Genomic DNA, 24,983 nt, shown 5'->3' with positions numbered 1-24,983 from the left:
GGGGGTTTTGGGGACAAGATGGAGGGACTTGGACATGTCTAGCCTTCTTCTTGTTCTTCTCTACCTCCATCTTCTGCAGTGATGCTGGCACTTTGGGATTGGTTTAGAATAGAAGTGCACTGTCTAACACAGGTGATAGGTATTGGAAAATAATTGTAAGTATGTTATATGTTGTTTGTAGTATAAAAAGACACGGCAGTAGGAGTGCCGCTGGCTGCCCTGCTGAGCAGAGCTGAGCTGGGCAGGAGGCAAATTTCATAGATAAGATATAATAAACAACTCTGAGAAAGAAAACTGAAGAAAGCTCATTCTTTGGATGGGCGGGCCGGAACAGAGACTTTTCACATACCTCGGGGCTGCAGTGAACAGCAGAACTCCCGAGAACACCTGGCTGATCCTGCTCGGTGTGTGTGTGCCCGCAGGGAGGGATGATCGCCCTGCTGCTGTCCATCCTGTGCCTGGTGATGATCCTGTACACCCGCCGGCGCTGGTGCAAGCGGCGCCGCGTGCCGCAGCCCCAGAAGAGCGCCAGCGCCGAGGCCGCCAACGAGATCCACTACATCCCCTCGGTGCTGATCGGGGGCCACGGGCGGGAGAGCCTGCGCAACGCCCAGCGCGTGCAGGGCCACAACTCCAGCGGCACGCTCAGCATCCGCGAGACGCCCATCCTGGACGGCTACGAGTACGACATCACCGACCTGCGGCACCACCTGCAGCGCGAGTGCATGAACGGCGGCGAGGACTTCGCCAGCCAGGTCACCCGCACGCTGGACTCGCTGCAGGGCTGCAATGAGAAGGCCAGCATGGACCTCACTCCAGGTGGGCTCGGGCTGAGATGGATCCTTTCTGGCTTGTGTTCTTCCCCGCGGTTCCGTGCGTGGGTTTTGGAATATTTACCAATATGGCCAGATGGGACGTGCCTTGGCTTGTCTGGCCCTTGCTGCTGAGCCAAATAGCTGAAGCTGTGGTGTTTCACCCCAGAGACACATTTGGCTGGCTGGGTGTGTGGTGTTTCACCCCACAGACATTTTGGGCTGGCTGGTGTGTGGTGTTTCACCCCACAGACACTTTGGGCTGGCTGGGTGTGTGGTGTTTCACCCCACAGACACTTTTGGCCGGCTGGGTGTGTGGTGTTTCACCCCACAGACACTTTGGGCTCTATGGGTGTGTGGTGTTTCACCCCACAGACACTTTTGGCTGGCTGGGTGTGTGGTGTTTCACCCCACAGACACTTTTGGCTGGTGGGTGCTGCAGCTGGATGCTTGGGACAGGTCCAGGCCTGCAGGAGCTCTGGTGGTGCTGGGATGGAGCTTCCCCCCAGAACAGGGGCTGCTCCTCAGGTTTCCCTCTGGCAGAGAAGCTTTAAGGCCATGGTGATGGAAAGGAGTTGGTTCTGATGGAGGGTTTGGATCCAGAGCTTTATTCTGGCCCACAGGCCTCTGAATCCAGCAACAGCTCCAACAGAACTCCCTGACCCCGTGGTTGCTGTTGCTCTGAACCCGGTCGGGAGCCACCAACCAGGTACATGGGACAAAGGACACCTGGATGGCCCAATGTGCCCCCAGGGGTAGAGGGCATCCTTTGAATCTGCCAATCGCTCAACACCCTTCTGGAATTCCAGGATTGACTGACAGTGCTCAGCAGGGGGAAGGAGAGGTGATTGACACACCTGGCAGGGAATTATCAGGGAGGGATCCAAGGTTATGAGGTAAATCCTGAAATCACAATACAACACCAGAGCATTTTCCCTGTTTCTCTGGGGTTTTGTTGGGTGTGAGGTGTTGGTGGTGCCCTGAAGGTGCTTCCATTGCTGCAGCCAGCTAGCTGAGAGCAGTCCCTGCTTTGTGGTTTCCATGGCCTGACAGAGAACCAGAATGGGGCTCCTGTTGTGTTGTGAGCTCCCCAGGACGAGGTGAGAGATGAGAATTGACTCCAAATTCTAAGAGGGCTGATTTATATATATTATATTATATAATATATATAATATTTATATAATATTATATATAATATATTATATAATATATAAAATATTATATATTATATATTTTTATATACATATATATTATATAATATATATAATATTATATAATATTATATAATATATATTATATATTATATATTATATATATATATTATGATATTATATTAAAAGAAAATGATATACTAAAACTATACTAAAGAAAGAGAAAGGATGCAGACAGAAGGCTAGAAAAGAATGCTCATGAAAGCTCGTGACTGACTCCTCAGAGTTCGACACAGCTGATGGTGATTTGTTATTCATTAAAAACAATTCACATGCTGGGTAAACAATTCTCCAGATCACATTCCGGAGCAGCAAAATGTGGAGAAGCTGAAGCTTCCCAGCTTCCCATGAAAAGAAATCCTGGCAAAGGGATTTTTCAGAAGATATCATGGTGACATGGCTCCTTCCATGCTATCCCATCCTGACCCCCAAACTTCCCTTCTGTATCCCCAGATTTCTGGTGTCTTCTTCAGGTGAGGTTTTTACTAGCAAATTTTCACTTGCCATCTGTGATTCAGAGTTAACACTGCCTTCTGATCACCAGCAGGGGTTCTTTGAGGCTTGTAACAAACCTGTTCTTTGGTCATATCACTGAGCCATCCAACTAGAACCTTCCCAAACAGTTTGGGAAGATTATGCATGGTGTGGTGCCTGAAGCTCTCCTGCATATGAGGAAGTGACCTGAGAGGCTGAGTGTTAAATCTCAGCTTTTGGCTAGTTTGGTGGAGGTGCCAGTCCTCTTCAGGATTTGAGCTGCTCATCAGAGTGCCTTGGGGGCAGCTCAGCTCATTGGCTTCAGCACCTTGATCACCTCAGGATGATCTGGAGATGGACCCAAGGCAACCTTTCTCTCACCTCCCTCCCTTTTAAAAGTCTAAATATTTTCCCTTCAATCCTTCCTGCTCAGGGAGCGACAATGCCAAGCTGTCCCTGATGAACAAGTACAAGGACAACATCATTGCCACCAGCCCCGTGGACTCCAACCACCAGCAGGCCACGCTGCTGTCCCACACCTCCAGCAGCCAGCGCAAGCGCATCAACAACAAAGCGCGAGGTAGGGCAGTCCCCGGGGTGGGTGGGACACCTTGGGCTCCCACCCACCCACATTCCTGCCCCCCACCCTCTCCTGGGATGGACAAATAGGACCAGAGCGTGGAGAGAGCATGGGAGAGGGGGTTTGGGTGGGGAGAAACGGGAAATGTGGTGCCTGCAAGGATGCGAGTGATGTTGGAATGGTTGGTTATGAAGATGCAGGTGGTGTTAGCCCCAGTAAATACTACAGGATTCTGGCACAGCCACGGGGAAAAGGTGCAAGGTAACCCATGGAGGGGGGGTCTGGCTGTGTGTGTTGGGAAGGGGAGCAGATGCTGTTCCTGCTGCACCTGGCAGATGGAGCTTCTGTTCTGTAGTGCAAGGCTTTCCCTGAAGGGTGCTGTAGGATGCCAAGGTTTGGGGCGGCACGGTGCCAACCCCTCCGTGACTACACTCAGTGTCCCCTGCAGCTGGCTCAGCCTTTCTCAACCCCGAGGGGGACTCAGGGACAGAGGCAGACACCGATCCCCAGCTGACCTTCTACACGGACCCCTCGCGGAGCCGCCGGCGCAGCCGAGGTGGGTGCAGGTGCAGGGGATGGGTGCAGGTGCAGGGGATGGGTGCAGGTGCAGGGGATGGGTGCAGGTGCAGGGCTGGGTGCAGGTGCAGGGGTGGGTGCAGGTGCAGGGGTGGGTCACCAGCCATCCCTCTTGCCTTATTTGCTGTTGTTTCTCTGGGTTTGGAGACTTTGCATTGGCAAAAAGATGGAAACCCAAGTGCAATCCCAGCTGCTGCAGGCAGGCACAGTCCCTGCTTCGCAGCAGGCTGCTGCTGCTCTCCGGTGGAGCTTCTCAGCAGAGGATGAAATGTGTTCTGATGTTTTGCTGGAGGCTCCTGCCGGGCACTGGTGTATATTAATGAGTAACACACTTCAAAGGCTGGCCCGTGCTGTGCCACGCTGCTGCTCAGCACCGTGCACATGCCAGCTGTGCGTGCACCAGGGGGTGGGAACAGCCTCGCTCCCCAGGCTGGAGTCTTGCCCCACTGCCCTGCTCTGTCCCTCTGGGAGGTTTCCTCTTCCCAAGAGGAAAGTTAGTGTCTGTTTTCCCTCGTTGAGCCTCGTTTGCTGGATGATGCCTTGTTTTTCTGGGAGGGGCAAGACTGGGAGCCATCTCCTTCAGCTGAGGCTGGAAGGCTCAGAGACAGACATTCAGGCTTTGTCTGCAGACAGTTTGGTTTCCGCTCAGCTTCTTCAGCTGAAGGATTAAAAGTCAAAGACCTGCATGCTCTGAGCAGTTAGGGCTTTCTATTGCTTTTTCAAGAGCATCAACGAGCCTGTTGTCATGACAAAATTAACCCGAGTGAAGTGCCAGGAAGGAGGGGGGAAAACCAGGATACTGCATTTACCTTCTTTTTTCCTGATATCTCTGCTCTGCTTTAAAGCTCTACTGCTGCAAAGTTCTCAGCATGCTGCAGTGCAGGGTGTGGGAGAGCCAGGGCTCTGGGGGATCAGGAAGATCTTGGTCACAGCAGGAGAGAGGGATGGAGAATCCCATGGCAAAGGCTGCTTCATGTTCTTCAAAGTGCAAAGTGGTTCCATTTGATTTGATTGATGCTGGGTTTCCAGGGGGCTGGGCAGGGTCTCTGCATCCTGGGGTCCCCTGGGTGCACCCAGAGACCTTCCTGGGTGCTGCAGGTGTCAGGTCTGACTGTGCTCCTGTCTTTTGCAGTGGGGTCCCCCCGAAGCCCCGTGAACAAGACCACGCTGACCCTCATCAGTGTGACGAGCTGTGTCATCAGCCTGGTGTGCTCTTCCCACATGAACTGCCCCCTCGTCGTCAAGATCACCCTCCATGTCCCTGAGCACCTGATCGCCGACGGTGAGCACACCCTGCTCTTTCTTACCCTCTCCTGCACCCCCTGCTCTTACCCATTCCTTCCTGCCCTACTCTGTGAGGATTGATGGAGGAGAGGGGGATTGATGGACAGGATGTGGGCAAGACAGGAGGGACAGGTGGGGATGGAGGGCAGCAGTGTGGGACAGAGGGAATGGGCATGGGATGGAGGTGGGGATGGGTGGAAGACAAAGAGGGATGGAAGGGTTGGGTCCATGACAGAGGGGAATGGTGTGAGATGGAGGGTACCATGGTGGGAGCAAGGGATGGAGTGGTACAGGGTGGAGGGGATAGGCACTGTCACTATAGGACACGAAATAACACGATGTGGTCATGCAGCTTTTCCAAGGTGAAAAAAGAGTTTTTAATTTTTGACTCTAATATTTATAGATTTCCAAAAGTGACAGAGGACAGTGCCACCTCTCCAATGACACTGGACAAACCATCAAATTTCTTGTCCTCTATAAAAGAATACAAGACAATAAGTTATTTACATAAAGTGTGTGAGAAAGTTCATTACAAGAATGTAAACATCAGAAGGCTTAGAAAATCTCAAAAAATCAGGGCGACAAGGCACAGGACAGAAGAGACAGACACGGGGTGGAGATGGCTGTTGTGGGACACAGGGCTTGCTGCAGGATGGAGGGCATGGGCACAGGGCCAAGGAGATTATTGTGGGTTGGAGGGGAATGGATATGGGATTAAATGGACCATGATGGGATGAAGGACATGGTGGGACAGAGGGATCAGACCTCTGTGTGGGACCAAGGGGAGGGGTGTGGGATGGAGATGGCTGCTGTGGGACTGAGGGGAAAGGCACAGGATGGAAGGAGCTGTCATGGATAGAGAAGACAGGTATGGAATGGAGGGGGCTGTCATATGGCAGAGAGGATGGGCACAGGACAGAGGATTCCTTGTGGGACTTTCTCAGGGTGGAGTGAATGGGCAGGGGATGGAGGGATCCATCACAGGACGTGGGACAAACATCACGGGATGGATGGGATGCAGGGCACCCCCATGGGATGAGGGTGCAGCAGCAGGTGGCTGTCACTGACTGCCCTTGTCTCGGTGGCAGGGAGCCGGTTCATCCTGCTGGAGGGGAGCCAGCTGGATGCCAGTGACTGGCTGAACCCAGCACAGGTTGTCCTCTTCTCCCAGCAAAACTCCAGTGGGCCCTGGGCCCTGGACCTGTGTGCCCGGCGCCTCCTGGACCCCTGTGAGCACCAGTGTGACCCCGAGACTGGTGAGTGTTCCTGAGGGTGGGGTGGGTTTGTGAGCTGGTGTGGCTGCAGGCTGCATTCGGCAGGGAAGCACATGGAAAACCTTCCCATGAGTGTCCTGCCATGTCCCTGATGTCCCTGTCTCCACAGGGGAATGTCTCTGCTATGAGGGTTACATGAAGGACCCTGTGCACAAGCACCTCTGCATCAGGAATGAGTGGGGAACGAACCAGGGGTGAGTGCCCAGCCTTGCAGTGTCCTCACAGGAGCTGCTGGGCTTCCACAGCTCCTCACCACAGCTGTGGTGACTTCTTGGATGGCAGAACTGTGGTAAATTCTTAGAGGCACCTCGGTGAATTGGAAGGTCAGCACACAGCTGGGCTCTGCAGCAGGCCTGCAGGAGAGAGGATTTCTGTTCTTTGAAATAATCAGGAATGATGTACAAGAGGCCATTGTCACATTTCAGAGCCAACATCCCCTGGAGAAGATCGAGGTTGTTCCTCCCAGCCTTGTGTGCACTATCTTGGGCATCCTGCACTTTGTGGGGCTTTCTTTTTGGGTGTGTGAGGCATCAGAGGAGGGCTGAGGTCCCCACTGAAAAGTGGGAAAATTAAATGCTTTGATACTGTGCCTGAGGGAACAGAGGAGTCACTGTCTGCTCCAGGCTTTACACACCTGGAGGTGTGTAAAGGAAATTTTTCTGATGTTTCAGCAGCAATTCGGTGGTGGATTCCAAAAGTTCCCACCTCTCTGTGACCCTCAAGGGGGTGCTCCATCTGTCCCTCAGCACTCGTGGGTCTGTGACGTGCAGCTCCCAGGCATGGCTGGAGATGGTGTGCACAAAGCCAAGACATCCCCAAATTCAGAGCTCCCACCAAACCCTTTTTCCCCCCTCCTTTTCTCATTATGCTGCAGCTGGATCAGTGGTGGCCCTGCACGTGGCAGGATGCCCTCTCTGAAGTTATTAATGTGCACAGTGGGAAGAGAAAAATCATCAAAGGCTGGGCTTGATGTCCCCCCTGCCGCGTCTCTGCGCTGGGGGCTGGCAGCAGTGGGGGCTGGCAGTGCTGGCACAGCCCCGCTGTGTCCCTGTGAACTGGGGCCCTGGGGAGAGCGCTGCTGCTCCATCTCCAGCCCCCTCGCTGCTTTTTATCATTTTAAAGGCAATTGAGCACCAGCTGTGTTAGACAAGCTGCTGCTCCGGGTGCCCTGAGCCAGGGCCATGCTTGTGGTGCAGGTGGCCCCAGGCTGGGGATGTGCTGTGGGGTGTGGGATGGTCCCTAAACCTCTGTGAGGTTCCACTGCTGGGGCAGGAGAATCCAGGCAGAAATACAGCTCCTTGTGCTGTGTGTCCCCAGGACCAGTGTCCAAGAAGAATGTCCCCAGCTCCTCTGGGCCATCTCATAAGAGACACTGAGTTACAGGCTGGGGTGTGTGGAGGTTATTCCTCTGCCTGTTTTGGGAGGTGTTGTGTTTAGGAGTGTCTCACAGTGGGCTGGAAAGAGCCCACAGCCACATTTGGTTTTGATGTGTTGAGCCCAACACCTTGCAAAAAGCAAATTGGCAAATAACTTTGTCCATGGAGGCTGGTAACAGAAATGGATTAGCACTGTGGAGAAACATTTGCTTCCTGACCCTCTGCTTTTCCTTTGCTCCTGAATGTGGGCCTGCAGCTTCCCACTTTTCTTCCATGCACACTGCTCTTCTCCAGCTTTTTCCTGATTTAGCTGCTTCACTTTCTGAAGGCAAAGGGGAGAAAAAGATGCTGCTTTCAGGTAAATTGGGGAAAAATATAGATGGCAACAAGCAGGAGAGAAGCCAAGGGCAAGAAAGACCAATACATTCCTAAAGCCTCCTGGACCTGTTAGCATCCCCTGAGCCAGCTTTGGTGTCAGCAATGCCCACCTGAAAGGTGCTCAGGACCTGCCCTGCTCCTCTGGGGGATTTGGGGCTGCTTTTTTAGACCTATCTCCAGCCTGAGGCTCCCACAGGAGCCTTTTCTCTGCCTTAACTCCTGCAACAGGATCCATACCTGGTCAGGGTACATCTTGTCTTGTGTTTCTTCCTCTATACCAGAGCTGGCTATGACAAATTATGCGCAGCATTTTCAGAATATTTTCCTGTTTGAGGCAGTGAATCCTGGCAGTTCTCTTTTTCCCCAGGGTGCAGCACAGCCCTAGACCATGGTGGGGCTGTCAAAGTCCTTCTGCCCTTCTCTGGGCTCTCGAGAAGGCTCCAGCGCTGCAGCTGTCACCATCCTTAGAAAACTCTCTCAAGCCTCGTGAAGCTGGGGTCATTCTGTGTTTCTTCATGGAACCTGTCAGATTTTTGTTTCATAAAATGGTAACAGCTGAAACCACACTTGACCATCCCTACCTGCAGCGTCCACTATTTTTAGGGGCTCTTGAAATCATGTTCACACTAAGCATTGTGATGCTGAGGGCAGCTTGATGTTTAATGAGAGTTTTTTCCTTTTCTGCTATGTGTTCCTGGTGTCCAGGTGCTGCTTAGTGCAGCTCTGCCTGGAAGGGCTTGTGATGGTGGAGGTCCCTTTTGCCTGAACATTTGGCCTCCACAAGGTCATGGCTGTGATGAAATCTCTTTAGCCTAGGAGAACCATCCTGTCAGAGCCTGTTTACCTGGATAACTTGTAGCTGTAAGCTGCTATTTATGTTTTTTGGGGTGGAGATTGAGTGCTGTGCTGTCTTTTGCTGGGTTCATCAGCTCACTCTCAGTTCCAGGCTCACCTGAAAGTGATGTCTGCAAATCTTCTGCTCTCCCCCCCCATCTCAAGGTGAGATCAGCTGTGCCTGAAACATTTCTGACTACTGTTTGTCCAATATGCTCTGAACCCTCCAATATTGGAGGGATGTGCTGCTGCCACGGGTCAGTCCCCAGAGAAACCACAGTGGCCCTTGGTCAACAAAGCAGGATTTGCCAAATCCCTTGGCAAACCTGGGAGTGATGTGCTCTGCATCTGACCTCCTCTGTTTTCCCTGGGTGGCCTTTTTATCTGGAAACTCATTTCAACCCTTTGGTTTAGATAGTTTTGCCGTTGGTTTGTTTTTATTTACAGTGATGACAAGTTGCATCGGTGTCTGTTCACTCAGTAGCATCTAATGTTGCTCATGAAGGCGAGCTCATCTTTGTACTTTATTGGTGATGGCAGTGAGAAGCTTTTTGTGTTGTGTGTATTTTGGGTACCAGACTGAGATCCACGCCTCCACACTGCATCTTTCACCCAACGTGTCCGGACCCTAAATCTTCAGTTTTTCAAAAACTCAGATCTTTTTGATCATGGATAGCAGACACATTTGATCAGATGCTCTTTTTTTTTTTTTTTTTTCATTTTTTTTTTTTTTTTTTTTTTTTTTTTTTGGTGTGTGTGTGCTGCTCTTTGCCTGTTTTAAACAAATCTGTCTGGTGCTGTTTGTGTGCTCACAGTCTGTCTCCCTGCTTTGATATGCATTGTTAATTAGCTGCTTTTCGACTCTTACTCTAATGTTCCCTAAGCAGGATGCAGTTTCTAGCAATCCTACCAGCCACGCTTCATCTTTGCTCATCAGACCAAATTTCTGCCGTTCTTTTTGTGGTAAAACTTGGCCAAAAATCAAATCAGCACATTCTGTCTTTAGTTAATAAACTGTTACCTGCCTGCATCTGTACTTTTTCATCCCAGCCCTCAGATCCATCTCACATGTGGCTTTCCCTTCCCCACGGTGCACTTTTCAGCCTCCCCCGTTGAGATTTGAGGTGCTCTGCATTGAAGGAGTCTTTTTCAATGTCCTCTTTCAACTTGTAATGGGCTTCACCTTGGCCTGGGGAGGTCTGAAGGCAGTTCAGGGTGATATGGTGAGCATGCCAGGCAGGGTGCTCTCATCCTGCTGTAACTATTGGGAAGTTGTCCCACTCCACCCTCGCTGCCCCACCTGCAGCCTTGCAGATGTTTTTTTCAGCACAGGACCCGAATTAGTGCATCAGCCTGTGCCCTGCTCACCCAGCTCCCCTTCCCTTCCCTTCCCTTCCCTTCCCTTCCCTTCCCTTCCCTTCCCTTCCCTTCCCTTCCCTTCCCTTCCCTTCCCTTCCCTTCCCTTCCCTTCCCTTCCCTTCCCTTCCCTTCCCTTCCCTTCCCTTCCCTTCCCTTCCCTTCCCTTCCCTTCCCTTCCCTTCCCTTCCCTCCCCATCCCTCTTGTTCCCCACACCATATCCCCACCCTGCCAGTGCCCCTGCTCCTCTTATCCCACCCCACAGAAGAGCGAGGGACACATTGAAGTGACGAGTTCAGCACTTTTCCTGCTTAAAGTCTTTGTTTTTCTCTTCTTTTTCTCCCCACACCCCTTTTTCTATCTTTATTTTTTTCCCCCTCGCCTCTCTCCATCCCCTGCTGTGTGCCTCTGCTCTGCAAGCTGAAGGACAGGCTGATAAAAAGCTCCTGGTTCTTTCAGATCCTTTTCACCAAGCCACCCATCCTCCTCCTCCTCCTCCTGCCCCATTCCCCTGGCAGATTTACGGGCAGCCCAGGGAGAAAGTGCTGGAATTAGCATTTTTAATAAAGAGCTGCTTGCAGGGGCTGGCAGGGTGGGAGGGGAGCGAGGGGAGAGGATCGGCAGCTGAAACCCGAGCAGAGCTGGTGCAGGCAAAGGGGAGCCGGGGAGGAGCTGCCCTGGGCATCGCTGATTGGAAATGTCACTCGGTGTCGGGTGGCATCTGCTCTCTGCTCTTCTGCCGTCAGGGTTGTTAGGAAAATCAATCTACAAAACATCAGAGGTTTGTGTCCAAAAAGGAGACAGAGGAGTCCTTTCTGGCTTTATTGGAATAAAGAGAGACGCCATGGGGCATTCCCCTGGGGTCTCTCAAATTTTTGGAGGATGCAGCCTTCTTTTTATCCCAATTTCCCAGCCACATTTCCCTTCTCTCTTTCCCCATTGGATGAGGTACTTGAGAGGTTCAGACTTCCCAGAATGCCTGATACCAAAGATTTCCCTCTAATGTAGAACCCTCCCTTTTCATTTTTAATTCTTATGGAATTTAGGGGTTTTTCTTCTCCATTGCTTCTTTCATCTTTCAATGTCTAATTTAATTTATCAGCAAACCTAAGGTTTATTTGTAAAAGCAAATATCTTTTTCCATTCATCAATCAGTGGAATCCTCCCCATTGTTTCTTTTACCTCCCAGTGCTGGTTTTATCTCCCAGCAGACCCACAGCTTGTTTGTAAAGACAAATCCACTATTTCTCTCAGGGTGGTTCTGGGTCTGCAAGGTCCCCACTTTGGGGTCCTGAGTGCAGCAGGGATGCTCTGGTCTCCTCACCCTGGCATGGCCATCCTTGTGCTGTGCACTGGTTGGAAACCCTGAAAAGCACAGGAGGTCAGGGAACCAGGTGTGAAGTCACCTGTTCCAGTGTGTAACCACTTTCTCCTCCAGTGACATTTCAGTCACACTCCCCTGCAGCAGCTCCCTGTGCCCTCTGCAGAGACCCTCTCCTGCAGCCCCTCCAGCCTCTCGCCAGCTCCAGCTGCTCCAGGTTAGCTTGTGGTGGGTGACCACATCCTGCCAGCCCTGGGATTATTCCTCACCCCACCCATCTTGTCTGGCAGAGTTTTGCAGGCAGTGGGGACAAGCTGGAGCACAGTTCTTGATGCTGCAGGTCAGTCTGGCCTCCTCCCCCAGGGGCTGCCAATGTAAGCATGGCCAGGGCCCTGTTGAGCTGGTCCAAAGCATCTCCAGCAGCTCCAGGTTTGGAGGGCTTAGCAGGTGTTTTGTGAGCTTCCACTCAAGCCCAGATGTGGAGCAAAGCATGCAGATAATGGTCCATCTAGAAAAGCTGAGAGGCTTAAGGTTGTCCTGGGGATCCACCGGCAGCACTCTGGCCTTGGGAACTTGCTGGATGAATGTGGGGAATTTGCTGGTTCTCAGGTAATTCCCCATTTTGTTGTTTCAGTGCCCACCTGAGTGCCAAGGCTTGCAGGAAGCTGAGAGCTGTCATTCCTGGCCCATTTAATCCAACCTGATCAGCTGCAGAGCTGCTGGTCATTCCCACTTTTCTTTGTGAGCTCTGAAGGCCATCCAACCCTGATTCTCCCTTGCCATGTAGGGATGTAGCTAAAGGCTGAACATTGCATTTAAGGGGCTTTCTTTGACCCCAAGTAAGGGAAGAGTGTGGCAAGCTGAGGAGATGGCACACATCTCCTCCCTTCCTGGAGCACAGAAACCTCTTCCCTGGATCAAAGCCATCATCACTTTTTGTAAGGGCACATAGTAGCATTAGGACCAAGGGTAATGGGTTCAAACTGACAGAGGGCAGGTTTGATTAGATATTAGGATGAAATTCTTCACTATAAGGTGGGGAGGCCCTGGCACAGGGTGCCCAGAGAAGCTGTGGCTGCTGGAAGTGTTCAAGGCCAGGCTGGATGGAGCTTGGAGCAACCTGGTCGAGTGGAAGAGGGGTAGAATGAGATGGTCTTTAAAGTCCCATTTTCAACCCTGGCCATTCTGGGACTCTGTGATTACAAGAATTTTAGCCACATTTGGAAATTGCATCCTGGGTGGACACAACATGGCTTGGGTGTTGATTTCGATCTCCCAGGTGGGTCTAAATACAGTGGCTCCATGTCCTGGGTGTGTCCACATGTGCCACCAGGCAGAGGTCTGGCAGTCCCTGTGCATCTGCAGCACCTGCCCCAGCACTGAGCTCTGCTGCAAGCCAAGAGCAGCTCTCCACAACCACTTTTCCACCCGAATTGATGGGGAACAATGCCTCGCTTCTATACAGCCTCTGCCTTTGTTCCCAGCCTGATGTGCTCCTCAAAAGCAAGAATAAAACCCATCTGCAGGAGCACTGGAAGGTGGGGGAGTGAAGCATTCAAGGTGTTGGCGAGACACAAGGAGCACATCTCTTTCTGGATGAAGCTGACCTCATTCAAGGCAATCCGATTGTGGGTTGAATGTAATCCCCAGCTCCCAGCTGACCAGACAGGAAAACAGCATTGTATCCCAGCAAAGGAATGCTGTAATCCTGCAGGCTGGATTTTTGTATTATTATTATTATTATTATTATTTTTGTCCTTGCTGAAATAACTTCAGATTAGAAATTAAACTGCTTGTGCAGGAGAGCTGTAATTGCCTTGAGAGAAAATCCCTGGGCTTGTCACTGGCACCTGACACTCTTGACTCTGAATTTTAGCAGCAGTGATGCGATGGGATGGAAAATCTCCTCTCCCCAGGTCTGAGCTCTTGCAAAGGGGATTTGGAGTTTTAGGGTTTGGGAGTGGGGTTTCTTGTCTGTCTCACTCTGCAAGTGGTGGTGTGGCAGCAGGGCTGTGCTGCTGGGGGTTCATGTCCCAAAGGTGTCATGGCCATGGGTGTCCCACTGAAAGGCACCAGCCTCCAAATCTTAGTGGCTCATCACTCATCACCCTGTGCTATCTACAACAGCAGGGATGGACCTGCTTGGCTCCACGCTTCCACCTTGTCTTCCAGTCCCCTTTGCAAAGCTCCCCCACCTGGAACACAAGGGTGGTAATAAGGCAGGTGGTGAAATTGTGGTCCCAGGCTTGATGTGCTGCCTGGCAAAAGCCTCACAGAGAGAGGGTCCAGCTGCGGTTTGGTTTTCTTTTTGCAATTCAATAGCTGTGATGTAAATCCCTAAAACAGGACCAGGCAGGTGGTACCGAGCATGAAGAGATGTGAGGATGGCTGGAGTGCATCCAGCCCCAAAATAACAGGTGCAACACACCACTGGCCTATTGGCAGGTTGGAGCTGGGATGAGAATCTAATGTTGTAGGGACCCCAAAATTAAGATCTTGGATCTGATGCTATTTTGTTGTGTTGTCCTGGCTACCCTCAGAGTGATCCTACCCCAGGACCCTTCTGCATGTGAGCTGGGGGCTGAGCAGGCATTTTGGGCTGTGAGCAGCTCTGAGGACATGATGCTGGTGTGATGCTCCTGGTTTTGTTTTCCAGGCCCTGGCCATACACCATCTTCCAGCGTGGCTTTGACTTGGTGCTGGGTGAGCAGCCTTCTGACAAGATTTTTCGGTAAGCAGTGAAGGCAACCTGCTCAGCACATTTTGGGGCTTAAATATGACTCAGGGCATGCAGGTAGCCCAGCTGGCAGGGCTGAGCGCAGCTGTCCTGTGCCGCCTCCTGGGGACATGTGAGCATGGCTGGGAAGATCCCCCTGCAGCTTCATGTGGGTGCTGGATACCCAGGAGCCAGTTCCTCCTCTCTGTCCGTGGTGAGAGAGAGTTTTAGGCTCTGAAGGAGGGTTTCTATGGAGAATGGAAGTGCCTTTTTTTAAAGTAACATGCAATTTTTGGGAATCATTGGCTATATTTGGAGGAGCCACCCCACTTTACACTGCCCACACACCTTAGTTTGGGCTGGCATCCCTGCAGGATGAGCAAGGAGGCTCAAGGGCTTGGGTTGGGGTGGAGACAACCTTCCAGGGTCAGCTTTTCCCTCTGTGCCAGCCTTTGCTGCTCTCCCTGGCAGGTTCACCTACACCTTGGGCGAGGGCATGTGGCTGCCCCTGAGCAAGAGCTTCGTCATCCCACCAGCTGAGCTGGCCATCAACCCCTCAGCCAAGTGCAAGACTGACATGACAGTGATGGAGGATGCAGTGGAGGTCAGGTAGGTGCCATGGCAGGGTGAGGGAGCTCAGGAGGGGCTTCAGCAAACAGAGCTGCCATCCCCATCCCACCTTTTGCAGGTGGAGATCAGTACAACCATGAACCTGCCCCTCTTTAGTCCTGCAAAGCCGAGCCTTTGGCAGTTTCCTCCTCATCTCAGGAGCTCCTGCATCCTTCTAAAAGCTTGGCTGCCATTCAGTTCACCGTCAGCCTGAGCTCTGGAAAAACCCACGCAGCAGCCACTGTCATGCATGCATCCACAGCATCTCATGGAAGCAGTGATTACATATCTCCTCTTCCTCCTCCTCCTCACAGGGAAGAGCTGATGACCTCGTCCTCCTTCGACAGCCTGGAGGTGCTGCTGGACTCCTTCGGCCCCGTTCGCGATTGCTCCCGGGACAACGGCGGCTGCAGCAAGAATTTCCGCTGCATCTCGGACCGCAAGCTGGACTCCACGGGCTGTGTGGTGTGTGAGCCCAGGCTCCTGGAACCCCCCTTGGTGTCAGCAAGGAAGGGCTGGCCGCAAAGGGAATCCTCCCTCCCTTACTATCACTTCAGGGTGGATATTTTGAGGCTGATTTTGTAGCAAGAGAGATGGTTTTGGGCTGGCAGCTGACATGAGGCAGTAAGAGTCCATCTGTTTGTTGGCTCTGTGGGAGGCTCCAGATCACTCTTGTGTGTGTCGCCACCACAGCTGCTCTGCCCCAAAACTGGGGGTCTGTGGGGCTGGGGTGCCCTGCTGCAGTGTCAGCAGAGCTGGGCATTGGGGCGAAGAGGCTGTGGGCGTGGGGCAGAAAGTGAGTGTGGATAGGGCAGCATGGCTTTGCCAGTCACTGGAGCTGGGTTGCCGGAGAGTGAGGTTGATATCAGCACATTGCCTTGGTAGGGGATGCCTTGGGGGGCTCCCACCTCAGGGGATACACTCCTGAGGGCTGCAAAGTGGTGCAAGAGGAATATCTGCAGCTGTGGATGGTGCTGCTGTCCTTCCTGCACCCCTGAGCAATGCTGGAGCCCTGCCCTCCACCTCAGCCCCAGAGACAGATACCTTCCCATGGGTTTTCATCCCCTCTTTCCCCCACCCCACCAGTGCCCCACGGGACTGAGCCCCATGAAGGACGGCACGGGCTGCTACGACCGGCACGTGGGCGTGGACTGCTCCGACGGCTTCAACGGGGGCTGCGAGCAGCTGTGCCTGCAGCAGATGGTCCCCCTGCCCGAGGACCCCCTGCTCTACAACATCCTCATGTTCTGTGGGTGAGTGACTGTCAGAACCCAGGAAATTCCTCTGGCTGCCCTGGGGAACTCCAGACCCTGACAGGGGGTTTGGAGATCTTGGCACAGAGCCCAAGACCCCTGTGCCTTTGATTTAGCCCTTGGAAAAAACAATTACCAACCTTATATGAAGAATTACAAGTCAAGAAAGTTTAAGTAGAATAATAGTTAATTTGTCATGGGGTGAAAAATAGATTTTTGAGGTTTTTAGAATGGGGGCTTGGGGTCCCAAGATGGAGGAATTTGGGCATGCCCTGTCCTTTTTCCTTCTTCTTCCTAGCCTCCATCTTCTGGGTGATGGTGGCATTTTTAGATTGGTTTAGAGTAGAAGCTCACTGTCTAACATAGGTGATAGGTATTGGGAAGTTATGGTAAGTAGTGTACACGTAGTTTTTAGTATAAAAAGATAACACTGCCCCAAGGATGGGCAGTGTGCCTCAACATGACCTGCCAGACAGACCTCGGCGGGTCGGAGGAGGAATTTTATAGATAAGAAACAATAAACAACCTTGAGAACAAGAATAGAAGAGCTCTGACTCCTTCTTCAACTGCTGGGCTAGGAAAAGAGACTTTCTAGCATCTTGGGGTCGCTCTGACCAGCAGAGATTCCGAGAAGTGACCCATCCTCATCCCCTCCCTGGCCATGGGGACACCCCCAAAGTGCTGCTGTCCATTGCTGCCGCCACCCTGAGCTGGTGGGGTTGGTCTGGCGGGGGTCCCCTCTATTCTTGTGTCTGTGCTCAGTGTTGGGGGGGCTGCAGCTGACAGGGGACCCTGCGCTGGCTTCCCAGGTGCATTGAGGACTACAAGCTGGGCGCGGACGGGCGCTCGTGCCAGCTGATCTCGGAGTCGTGCCCCGAGGCCGGGGACTGCGGTGAGCCCCGCGAGCTGCCCATGAACCAGACCCTCTTCGGGGAGCTCTTCTACGGCTACAACAACCACACCAGGGAGGTGGCACCAGGCCAGGTGCTCAAAGGGACGTTCAGGTGAGTTGCAGAGCCCAGCAGGGTGAGACCTCAGCATCCTCTCCAAGAGGAAGGTGTGGAAGGAGCCTGGGGCTGGACTGTAGCAGGCTGCCTGTCCGTCCAGGCCTGGCTGCTTTGCAGAAGATGGAGGGGCTGGTGGGGAGGGTGGGTCTACACTTTCCATCAAGAGCAGGCATCTTTTTAATCTGTTCCTGAAGGAAAGGAGAAGTACCAGGTGGTTTTTTTTTGGGATGGGTCACTTGCTGGCAGTCATTTCTGCTGTCCTCCAGCCTTGCTCTTCTCTCTGCAATTAACTTCCAGGCAGAACAACTTTGCCCGGGGCCTGGAGCAGCAGCTGCCCGATGGGCTGGTGGTGGCCACAGTGCCCTTGGAGAACCAGTGCCAAGAGGAGCTTTCTGACCCCACTCCTGACCCTGAGTTCCTCACTGGTGAGTGAGTCCAGCTGGATCCATGTCTCTCCCAGGGAGGCAGCTGCCAGCATGTCCAGCTCAGCACCCTAACTCCCACAGGATATATCTGCTGGGGAATATATCCAGTCTGGCTTTAGCACCCTGTGCTCAGCTGCACGTCAAGGAACCAGCAGCTGAGGGTTGGTTCCCTTTTTCCAGTAAGAGGAAGGCATTAAAAATGAAGGAAAGAAAAATGAAGGAAAGGCAAAGGCTGTAAATTAATTGTGGAGTATAAAAGCTCAAGCATCCATCAACTATTTGGGACATTTGCAAAAGGATTTTTCTTTTTTTTTTTTTTTTTTTTTTTGAAGGCAAAAAAAGGTTTTCCAACTACCTTTGATTTAATGAAGCATGCAAAACCCAGTGCCACCAAAACAAATGTTTTGGTTTGGCATACCAGAGCATCATGAGTGATGGGTTATCATGGGTTCCTAGAGAGCCTTCAAGGATTTGCCTTTTTTCCAGGTTGCCAGTACTCATAAGTAGCCTTCATTTCCTTGGTGTTTGTTGCTGTTTATCACTCAGGACTCCATTTTCTACGTGGTGGAAAAAAGCCATTCTTTACTCACATAACTCCTTTTATACAGTTTTACAGACCTCATGTGGGACTTCAATTGGTCAGTGTAGTTTTCTCTCCAATTACTTTTATTGGTTAGTAACAAGTTGTTATCCTGTATTGATTGGTCACTCAAACTCTTGGTGTCTGTGTGCAGGGACAGTTGTTTTTTAAAGATAGTTTTCATTTTTCCATCTAATGATGCAAAACCAGTTTATGCAGGTGCAAGTAATTTTTTAACCCAGGAAAAGTTTCTTATGTTAACAAATTTCTCACAACAGGATTGTTTTCACATGGGAACTTGGCAGAGTACTGGCTTGACAAGGCCAGCCACTGATTCCAGCAGAGCAGGCCTGATTTTATGAAGCCTTTCTCTATGAGTTTTCTACCTTAGTGCAGCACTGTTGGCTGAAATGGCCTAGACATCAAGGAGCTGCTAAGCACAGGATTTGGCTGTTTTTGTCTCATAGGAGAGCTTGTGCATTCCCTTTGTCTGGCAGAGCTTCCAGGAGGATTTTGGGGAGTCCCTATGGACAGTATCCAGGGTCTGGTGGATGCTGGTTGTGCATGGCAGTGAAGGTGCAGGCAGATTCAGCAGGGAGGAGGGTTCTGGTGAGTCCTGGGGGGCTGAGCTTCCCCAGGAGAGATGGATGGGTGGGTCACTCCTGCTTCCCTGGGGATGCTCAACCCTGCCTGGAGGTGCTGGAGGATTCCTGCCTCCCAGTGGGGCTCTCCTGCCTGTGACATGGTTACATGGATGTAAGGAAGGCACTGCCACCACAGCCTCAGCATCACAGCAGTGTCAGTGGGACTGGGATTTCACTGGCAATTATGCTGGGGAGGTAAAAGCCAGTAAATGATGCTATTCATTTCCCACTCTCTGCTGGCTTTGTGGCTGATTTAGAGGGGGAAAAAAGGGAAAAGTAGTAAAATATTCTCTGCTTGTCAGAAGCTTGGATATTGCTGTGAATACACGAGAGGCAGAGCTGCTGAGTAAGGAAGGGCTGTTTTTGCATAAACACTTTGCAGGGAAGAGCGAGGCTTTGAAGCTGTCGGCGGCAGCCAGCACTGAAGAGAGAGGTGCTGGAAGGCAAAGGATCTTATCCTGCTTATACTCTGTCTCCAGGTCTTCTTACAGAGGGGGGGATGCCCACTGTTATCCTCCTGAACTCCTGCTGGGTGCCTGTTAGCAGCAGAGTTTGCTGTGACGTGCTGGCTGTGCAGCACTGGAGCTCAGAGGGAGGAGGTGGCCTGTCCCAGCATCCTGCTGCGGCACTCTGGGGATGCTCTGGCCCCCAAATTCAGAGCCATGAGCGCCCTTCAGTTCCCTTGCTGGGGCTTTGTCTGAGGCTCTGTGGCCTCCCTGTCCCTCTGCTCATAGAAGCTGAGCTGCCTTGTGCCTTGGGCAGGAGTAAGTGGTCGCCCAGCCCAGGTCTCCATGAATTTCTGGCTCCTGTAACTCACAGCTAAATGGCTGAAGAATGGGATGTCTTTGAAGGAGAAGGACAAACTCTGGGTCCTCTTCAGCCCCAGCATTGCCATAGAGTCCTGAGGGAACATTAGCATCAATAGAAGTGATCTCCCTGTCCATCTGCTGCCCACTCAGCTCAGTCCCAGCTGAGGGGGACCCAGGGCCTCCTGGTCACCCTTGGGCACATGTGGCATGATGGTGACCGGTCCCAGGCCTGCTAACAGCTCATTAAAAAGCACAGCTGTCATTAGTGACATAATTAGCACACCTGGGCATGCCTTGGGAGTGGGCACTGGGAAGGAAGCAGGAGGGGGTGCAGGAGGAGGCTCATTATCTTCCAGCGCAGAGCAAAATGAAACAAGCCTACGTGTTTTCCTTCAAAGCTGTCATTTTAATTGCTGGGGACCACCTGACCCTCAGCTCTGAAAGCCTCCTTGGGGGCATGTGGTGTGTACAGAACCCTTTTCCCTGACTTCTTCCCACCTTGCTGGCTGTGTTACTCAAGGCTGAAGGGCTGCAACCATCCCCATGGTGAGGTATTGCTCAGCAGTGGCACTGAGTCCCTGTGTGCTTTCTCTGGCAGGGATGGTGAACTTCAGCGAGGTGTCTGGGTACCCCCTGCTGCAGCACTGGAAGGTGCAGTCTGTCATGTACCATGTCCGGCTCAACCAGATGACCATCTCCCAGTGTAAGTGTGCAGGGACACAGGGAACTAGGGGAGAGAGGATGGCAAGAGGTGACATAGCCTTCTGCTGGCAGGCAATTGTTGGAACCCAGGAAATTCCTCTGGCTGCCCTGGAGAACTTGAGACCCTGCCCAGGGGGCTCAGAGACCTTGGCACAGAGCCCAAGACCCCTGTGCCTTTGATTTTGACCCATGGAAAAAATTACCAACCTTTATATGAAGAATTACAAGAAAGTTTAAGTAGAATAACAGTTAGTTTGTCACAGGGTGAAAAATAGATTTTTGAGGTTTTTAGAATGGGGGCTTGGGGTTCCAAGACGGAGAAATTTGGGTGTGCTTTGTCCTTTTTCCTTCTTCTTCCTAGCCTCAATCTTCTGGGTGATGTTGGCACTTTTGGATTGGTTTAGAGTAGAAGCTCACTGTCTAACATAGGTGATAGGAATTGGGAAGTTATGGTAAATAATGTACACATAGTTTTTAGTATAAAAAGATAACACTGCCCCAAGGATGGGCAGTGTGCCTCAACCCAACCTGCAGACAGACCTGTGGTGGGTCAGAGAAAGAATGTTATAGATGAGAGATAATAAACAAGCTTGAGAACGAGAACAGAAGAATCCTGATCTTTGACTGTCGGGCTGGGAAAAGAGGCTTGTATGTATCTCAGAGTCACTCTGACCAGCAGAGTTTCGGAGAGGTGATGGGCTCAAAGGCTGGCTCTCCATTGTGAATGTGTAGGGGGGTAACAAGGGCTTGGTGGGCTCTGGGAACTGAGCATCTCCTTCGTCTCCTTGCCAGCCTTCAGCAATGCACTCCACTCTCTGGATGGAGCCACCTCCCGTGGAGATTTTGTGGCGCTGCTGGACCAGTTTGGCAATCACTACATCCAAGAGGCAGTGTATGGCTTTGAGGAGTCCTGCTCCATCTGGTATCCCAACAGGCAGGTCCAGCGGCAGCTCTGGCTGGAGTATGAGGACATCAGCAAAGGTAGGAGCTTGTCCTTGGGAAGGGTACCCATAGCCACCCCCTGGGAGTGGGAAGTGAGGTTTGCTTTTGGCATTTTGGAGGGTGCCCAGCCTGTGTCAGGACCGTGTCCCACGTCATTGTCTCACACCCTTTGAAGCCACCCAAAGGATTCCCATGGACTGCAGCAGGCCAGGCCAAAAAGAAAGATCCATACCCACCGCCCCAGGGAAAGACAAGTGCACCAATCCCACCGAGCCATCCTGCCTCATTCTGGACTTTACTGTTGTCTTTAATCTTATTCTTTCCTTCCTTTTGTCTCTGCCATATCTACTCTCTTCCACTTGCATCCTGCAGCCAGACTTTTCTCCCTCCAGTGTGTTTCCTTCTCCTGGGGAGAATGCTTTTAATGCCTGGGAAGCAGTTAGGAGCTGGGAGGTTCATCATGGTGCACAGGGCCTCTGGCACTGCTGCATCCCCTCCAGTGCCCTGGCTGCAGTGATGGATGCCCTGTGGAAGAGGTCCTGCCCACTTTGAATGGCAGCTTTACAAAAGCTGAGCCAGCCTAACCCCTGCCTGCTGCCATCTGTCCTCAGGTCTGTGGCAACTTGTCTAGTGGAGGTGTCCCTGCCCATGGCAGGAGGCTGGAATGAGATGGTCTTTATTGTCCCTCCCATTCCCAACTATTTTGTGATTCTGTAATCTCTTGTGCTGGCCTCAGCAAAGCTGCCTGTAGGTGTTTGCCTGCCTGTGCTGGGGATGGTGGGTTGCAGCATCCAGGCTTGGGCAGCAAACAAGAGCCAGCCCCCAAGCCTGGGCATGGGGGATGCTGAGCAGAGCTGCTGCTTTTTAGATGACCTTGGTTTGCTGCTGCTGCCCAGGAATTCCCAGGTGCAGGCAGTGTGAGCTTGGAGCCACAATGGACACATCATTTCCATCAGGAGGCTTCGTAATTCTCAGTATTGGCGCCAGCCTGTGGTGCTGCTCTTGCTATGTCCCAGCCACAGAGACACTTATCTCCCCAGGGCTCTTGGGAAGGGCTTCTTTCAAAGCCTGAGTCTGGATCCTGTGGGCTCAGGTCTCCTGGAGCCTGGACTTCTTCACAAGCCCACCTGGGAAAGCTCAGGCACGGTGCTGTTTGGCTGTAGGCTGCTCCAGATGTAGCACCTCCTGATTGCAAGTACTTCTTTTTTTCTCCTGCAATTTCCTCCTCTTTGATTTTCGTGCTTGGAGGCTTTTCAGGTCTGGCAGCCTTTTTCCACCCACAGTATCACATTTAGGTTTCACTCTGGCACCTGCCACTTTCCTTCCTTTGCTTTTTGTTTGCAAACGTCAGGGGCTGGATATCGATTGAGAAATTGCAAGAGACAAATCATTCCCTGGCTCCTCTGCTTTTCCTCAGTGCCTGCTAAGCTGCAATTCACAGCCAGCCTAAAGTGATCCATCTCCAGCTTCCTGGGGGAGCAGAGCAACACTTTTGTATCCCAGGTTTTGTTTTAACAGCCTTGTTTTCTTTCAGGAGTCTCAAGGTTGGGCTAGTGCTGGCCCATCATTTCTGCACAAATCCTTGCTATAGGGAGATTTTCTTACTGAGTCATGGATGTGGTCCATGGTGGCTCCCCACGTACCAGGTCACCACTAATGATGGCCTGTGCCTGCCCTGAGGATGAGGCTTTGCCTGGTCATCCTTCAGCTTCCTCCAACCCCACCAACCATATTCAATGGTCCCTCTAGGCCCCTCTTTCTTCTGTATAAATCCAGGGGCACCCTTTGGCAGGGATTTTGTGTGAAAAGCAGTGTTTCCCTTCATGGCAAGGCTCACCATGGCAGGGTGATGCTGTCCAGGGCACAGCAGTGGTGGGAAGATTTTACCTTTTTGACTTCTGTGCAAGGACTGTTTCTCTTTTGCCAAAATATTTCCTGCTCTGTAGGGCCAGGAGGGCTTTTGCAGGATTGTGGTTTGGCAGGGGTTTTGTTGGGGAGTCAGTGTGATGCGAAGGTGCCCAGGCAGCTCCTCCAGGAGCCTCCAGCCACATGAAGGAGGCTCCCTCTCGTGGGGACCTGCTGTAAGGCTGGACTGTCCCAGTCCAGCTGAAGGGATTGGGATGGGGAAACTGAGGCATGAAGGGACCAGAGGACTTGCAATCACAGGGGCCAGGGTGGGCTTTTTAGTCCTGATGCCTCCTCTGAAGACCAGTAAGTATGTAATCCCTACAGAGCAAAAACAGGGGGCTCTTTGGAAGCACTGCCTCTCTCCTGGGTGGAAGGCAGAGCTCTGCCCCCCTCATACTCCACTACCAATTGCCTGGAGCCCACCCTGGCATCACTTTTCCTCCCCTTCTGCAGGCAACTCTCCCTCGGATGAGTCAGAGGAGCGGGAGCGGGACCCCAAGGTGCTGACGTTCCCTGAGTACATCGCCAGCCTCTCGGAGTCGGGCACCAAGCGCGTGGCAGCCGGCGTGCGCATGGAGTGCCAGAGCCGCGGGCGCTGCCCCTCCTCCTGCCCGCTCTGCCACGTCTCCTCCAGCCCCGACGTGCCAGCCGAGCCCATCCTGCTGGAGGTCACCAAAGCAGCCCCCCTCTACGAGCTGGTCACCAACAACCAGACCCAGCGGGTGAGGAGCCACCTGGGCAGGAGCGGGGGCAGGACAGCGTTGTGGCTGTCTTTGGAGGCAGCTTGACCAGGGAGCATCATGTCCAGCCGTGGCAGCCCTTGCCCCTTGGCCAGCCCTGCTCTCCAGGGTTGATGGGCTGTGCTGAACCCACCAGGGGATGGATGAACACAAGTGGTGGTGGGATGGGAGTGTTGGGGAAGATGAAACAGGAAAGCCTTATAAATATGATTGCCTGGCAAAAGATTTTGAGAATATAGAAACTATAAGCAAGATTGAAATGAAAGCAAGCTTTGAGATCCCTTAGTTACTGAACAACGGGAAAACAATGGTGTAGCCAGCTGAAGGTAATCCCCTTTTGATGAAACAATTCCCTCTGCCTGCAGACAAGTCCAAAGGTCAGAGCAGACCATACTAGCTTAGCAGAAAGAGTCCAAAGAGTAGTTTTTAGAGTTTAAAATGTAACACAGTATAGTAATGTAATGATTCTTCCAAGCTGTATGTAAATGCTGTAAGATTTGTATATTGTACTAAATTAGTGCTCAACCCCTTCTCCTGTCTCCCAGCTGCTGCAGGAGGCCACCATGAGCTTGCTGTGGTGCTCGGGCAGCGGGGATGTCATCGAGGACTGGTGCCGCTGTGACTCCAGTGCCTTTGGGGCCGACGGGCTGCCCACCTGTGCTCCTCTCCCACACCCAGTGTAGGTGCCCAGCCTGGCTTTGTGGTGGTGTGGGTCTGTGAAGGGGTGGTGATGGCCACCAGTGGTGGCAGGAGGTGGTGGGGCTGTGTGCCTTTGTGGGGCAGGTTTGCAAACTGGTGGGTGACCTGGGAATTGAGAGTGCAGAGTTGCAGAGTGCAGAGTTGCAGTGTCTTTTCTGAGTTCAGCTGAGGGCTGTGGGGCTGCTTGTGGATCCATCCTGGTAAAGCAACCCTGTGATGGTGTTCACAGGGGTCTTAGGATGAGGATCTGACTCCATGTTTCAGAAGGCTTGATTTATTATTTTATGATAGATATATTAAAACTATACTAAAAGAATAGAAGAAAGGATTTCCTCAGAAGGCTAGCTCAGAATAGAATAGGAAAGAGTGATAACAAAGGCTCTGTCTTGGACTCTCTGTCTGAGCCAGCTGGGCTGTGATTGGCCATTAATTAGAAACATCTAACATGGGCCAATCACAGATCCACCTGTTG

The 24,983-nt window shown here is 52.1% G+C and overlaps 1 protein-coding gene across 1 annotated transcript in view; it reads left to right on the top strand.

Moving 5' to 3' along the window:
• ASTN1 (astrotactin 1) overlaps nucleotides 1–24,983 on the top strand; it is a 63,497-nt gene that overhangs the window by 28,233 nt on the left and 10,281 nt on the right. Inside the window, 16 exon segments of the mRNA XM_030953546.1 lie at nucleotides 423–819; nucleotides 2,931–3,077; nucleotides 3,526–3,633; nucleotides 4,786–4,935; nucleotides 6,026–6,193; nucleotides 6,321–6,405; nucleotides 14,134–14,208; nucleotides 14,665–14,802; nucleotides 15,117–15,267; nucleotides 15,889–16,055; nucleotides 16,865–17,059; nucleotides 17,360–17,487; nucleotides 20,119–20,223; nucleotides 21,015–21,203; nucleotides 23,526–23,794; nucleotides 24,358–24,491. Of these exon segments, the coding sequence (XP_030809406.1) occupies nucleotides 423–819; nucleotides 2,931–3,077; nucleotides 3,526–3,633; nucleotides 4,786–4,935; nucleotides 6,026–6,193; nucleotides 6,321–6,405; nucleotides 14,134–14,208; nucleotides 14,665–14,802; nucleotides 15,117–15,267; nucleotides 15,889–16,055; nucleotides 16,865–17,059; nucleotides 17,360–17,487; nucleotides 20,119–20,223; nucleotides 21,015–21,203; nucleotides 23,526–23,794; nucleotides 24,358–24,491 (2,606 nt within the window).

Source organism: Camarhynchus parvulus, chromosome 8 (genome assembly GCF_901933205.1).
Source record: "Camarhynchus parvulus chromosome 8, STF_HiC, whole genome shotgun sequence".
NCBI lineage: Eukaryota > Metazoa > Chordata > Aves > Passeriformes > Thraupidae > Camarhynchus > Camarhynchus parvulus.
The sequence above is the reverse complement of the archived record's forward strand: the minus strand, read 5'-3'. Positions and strand labels throughout refer to the sequence as shown.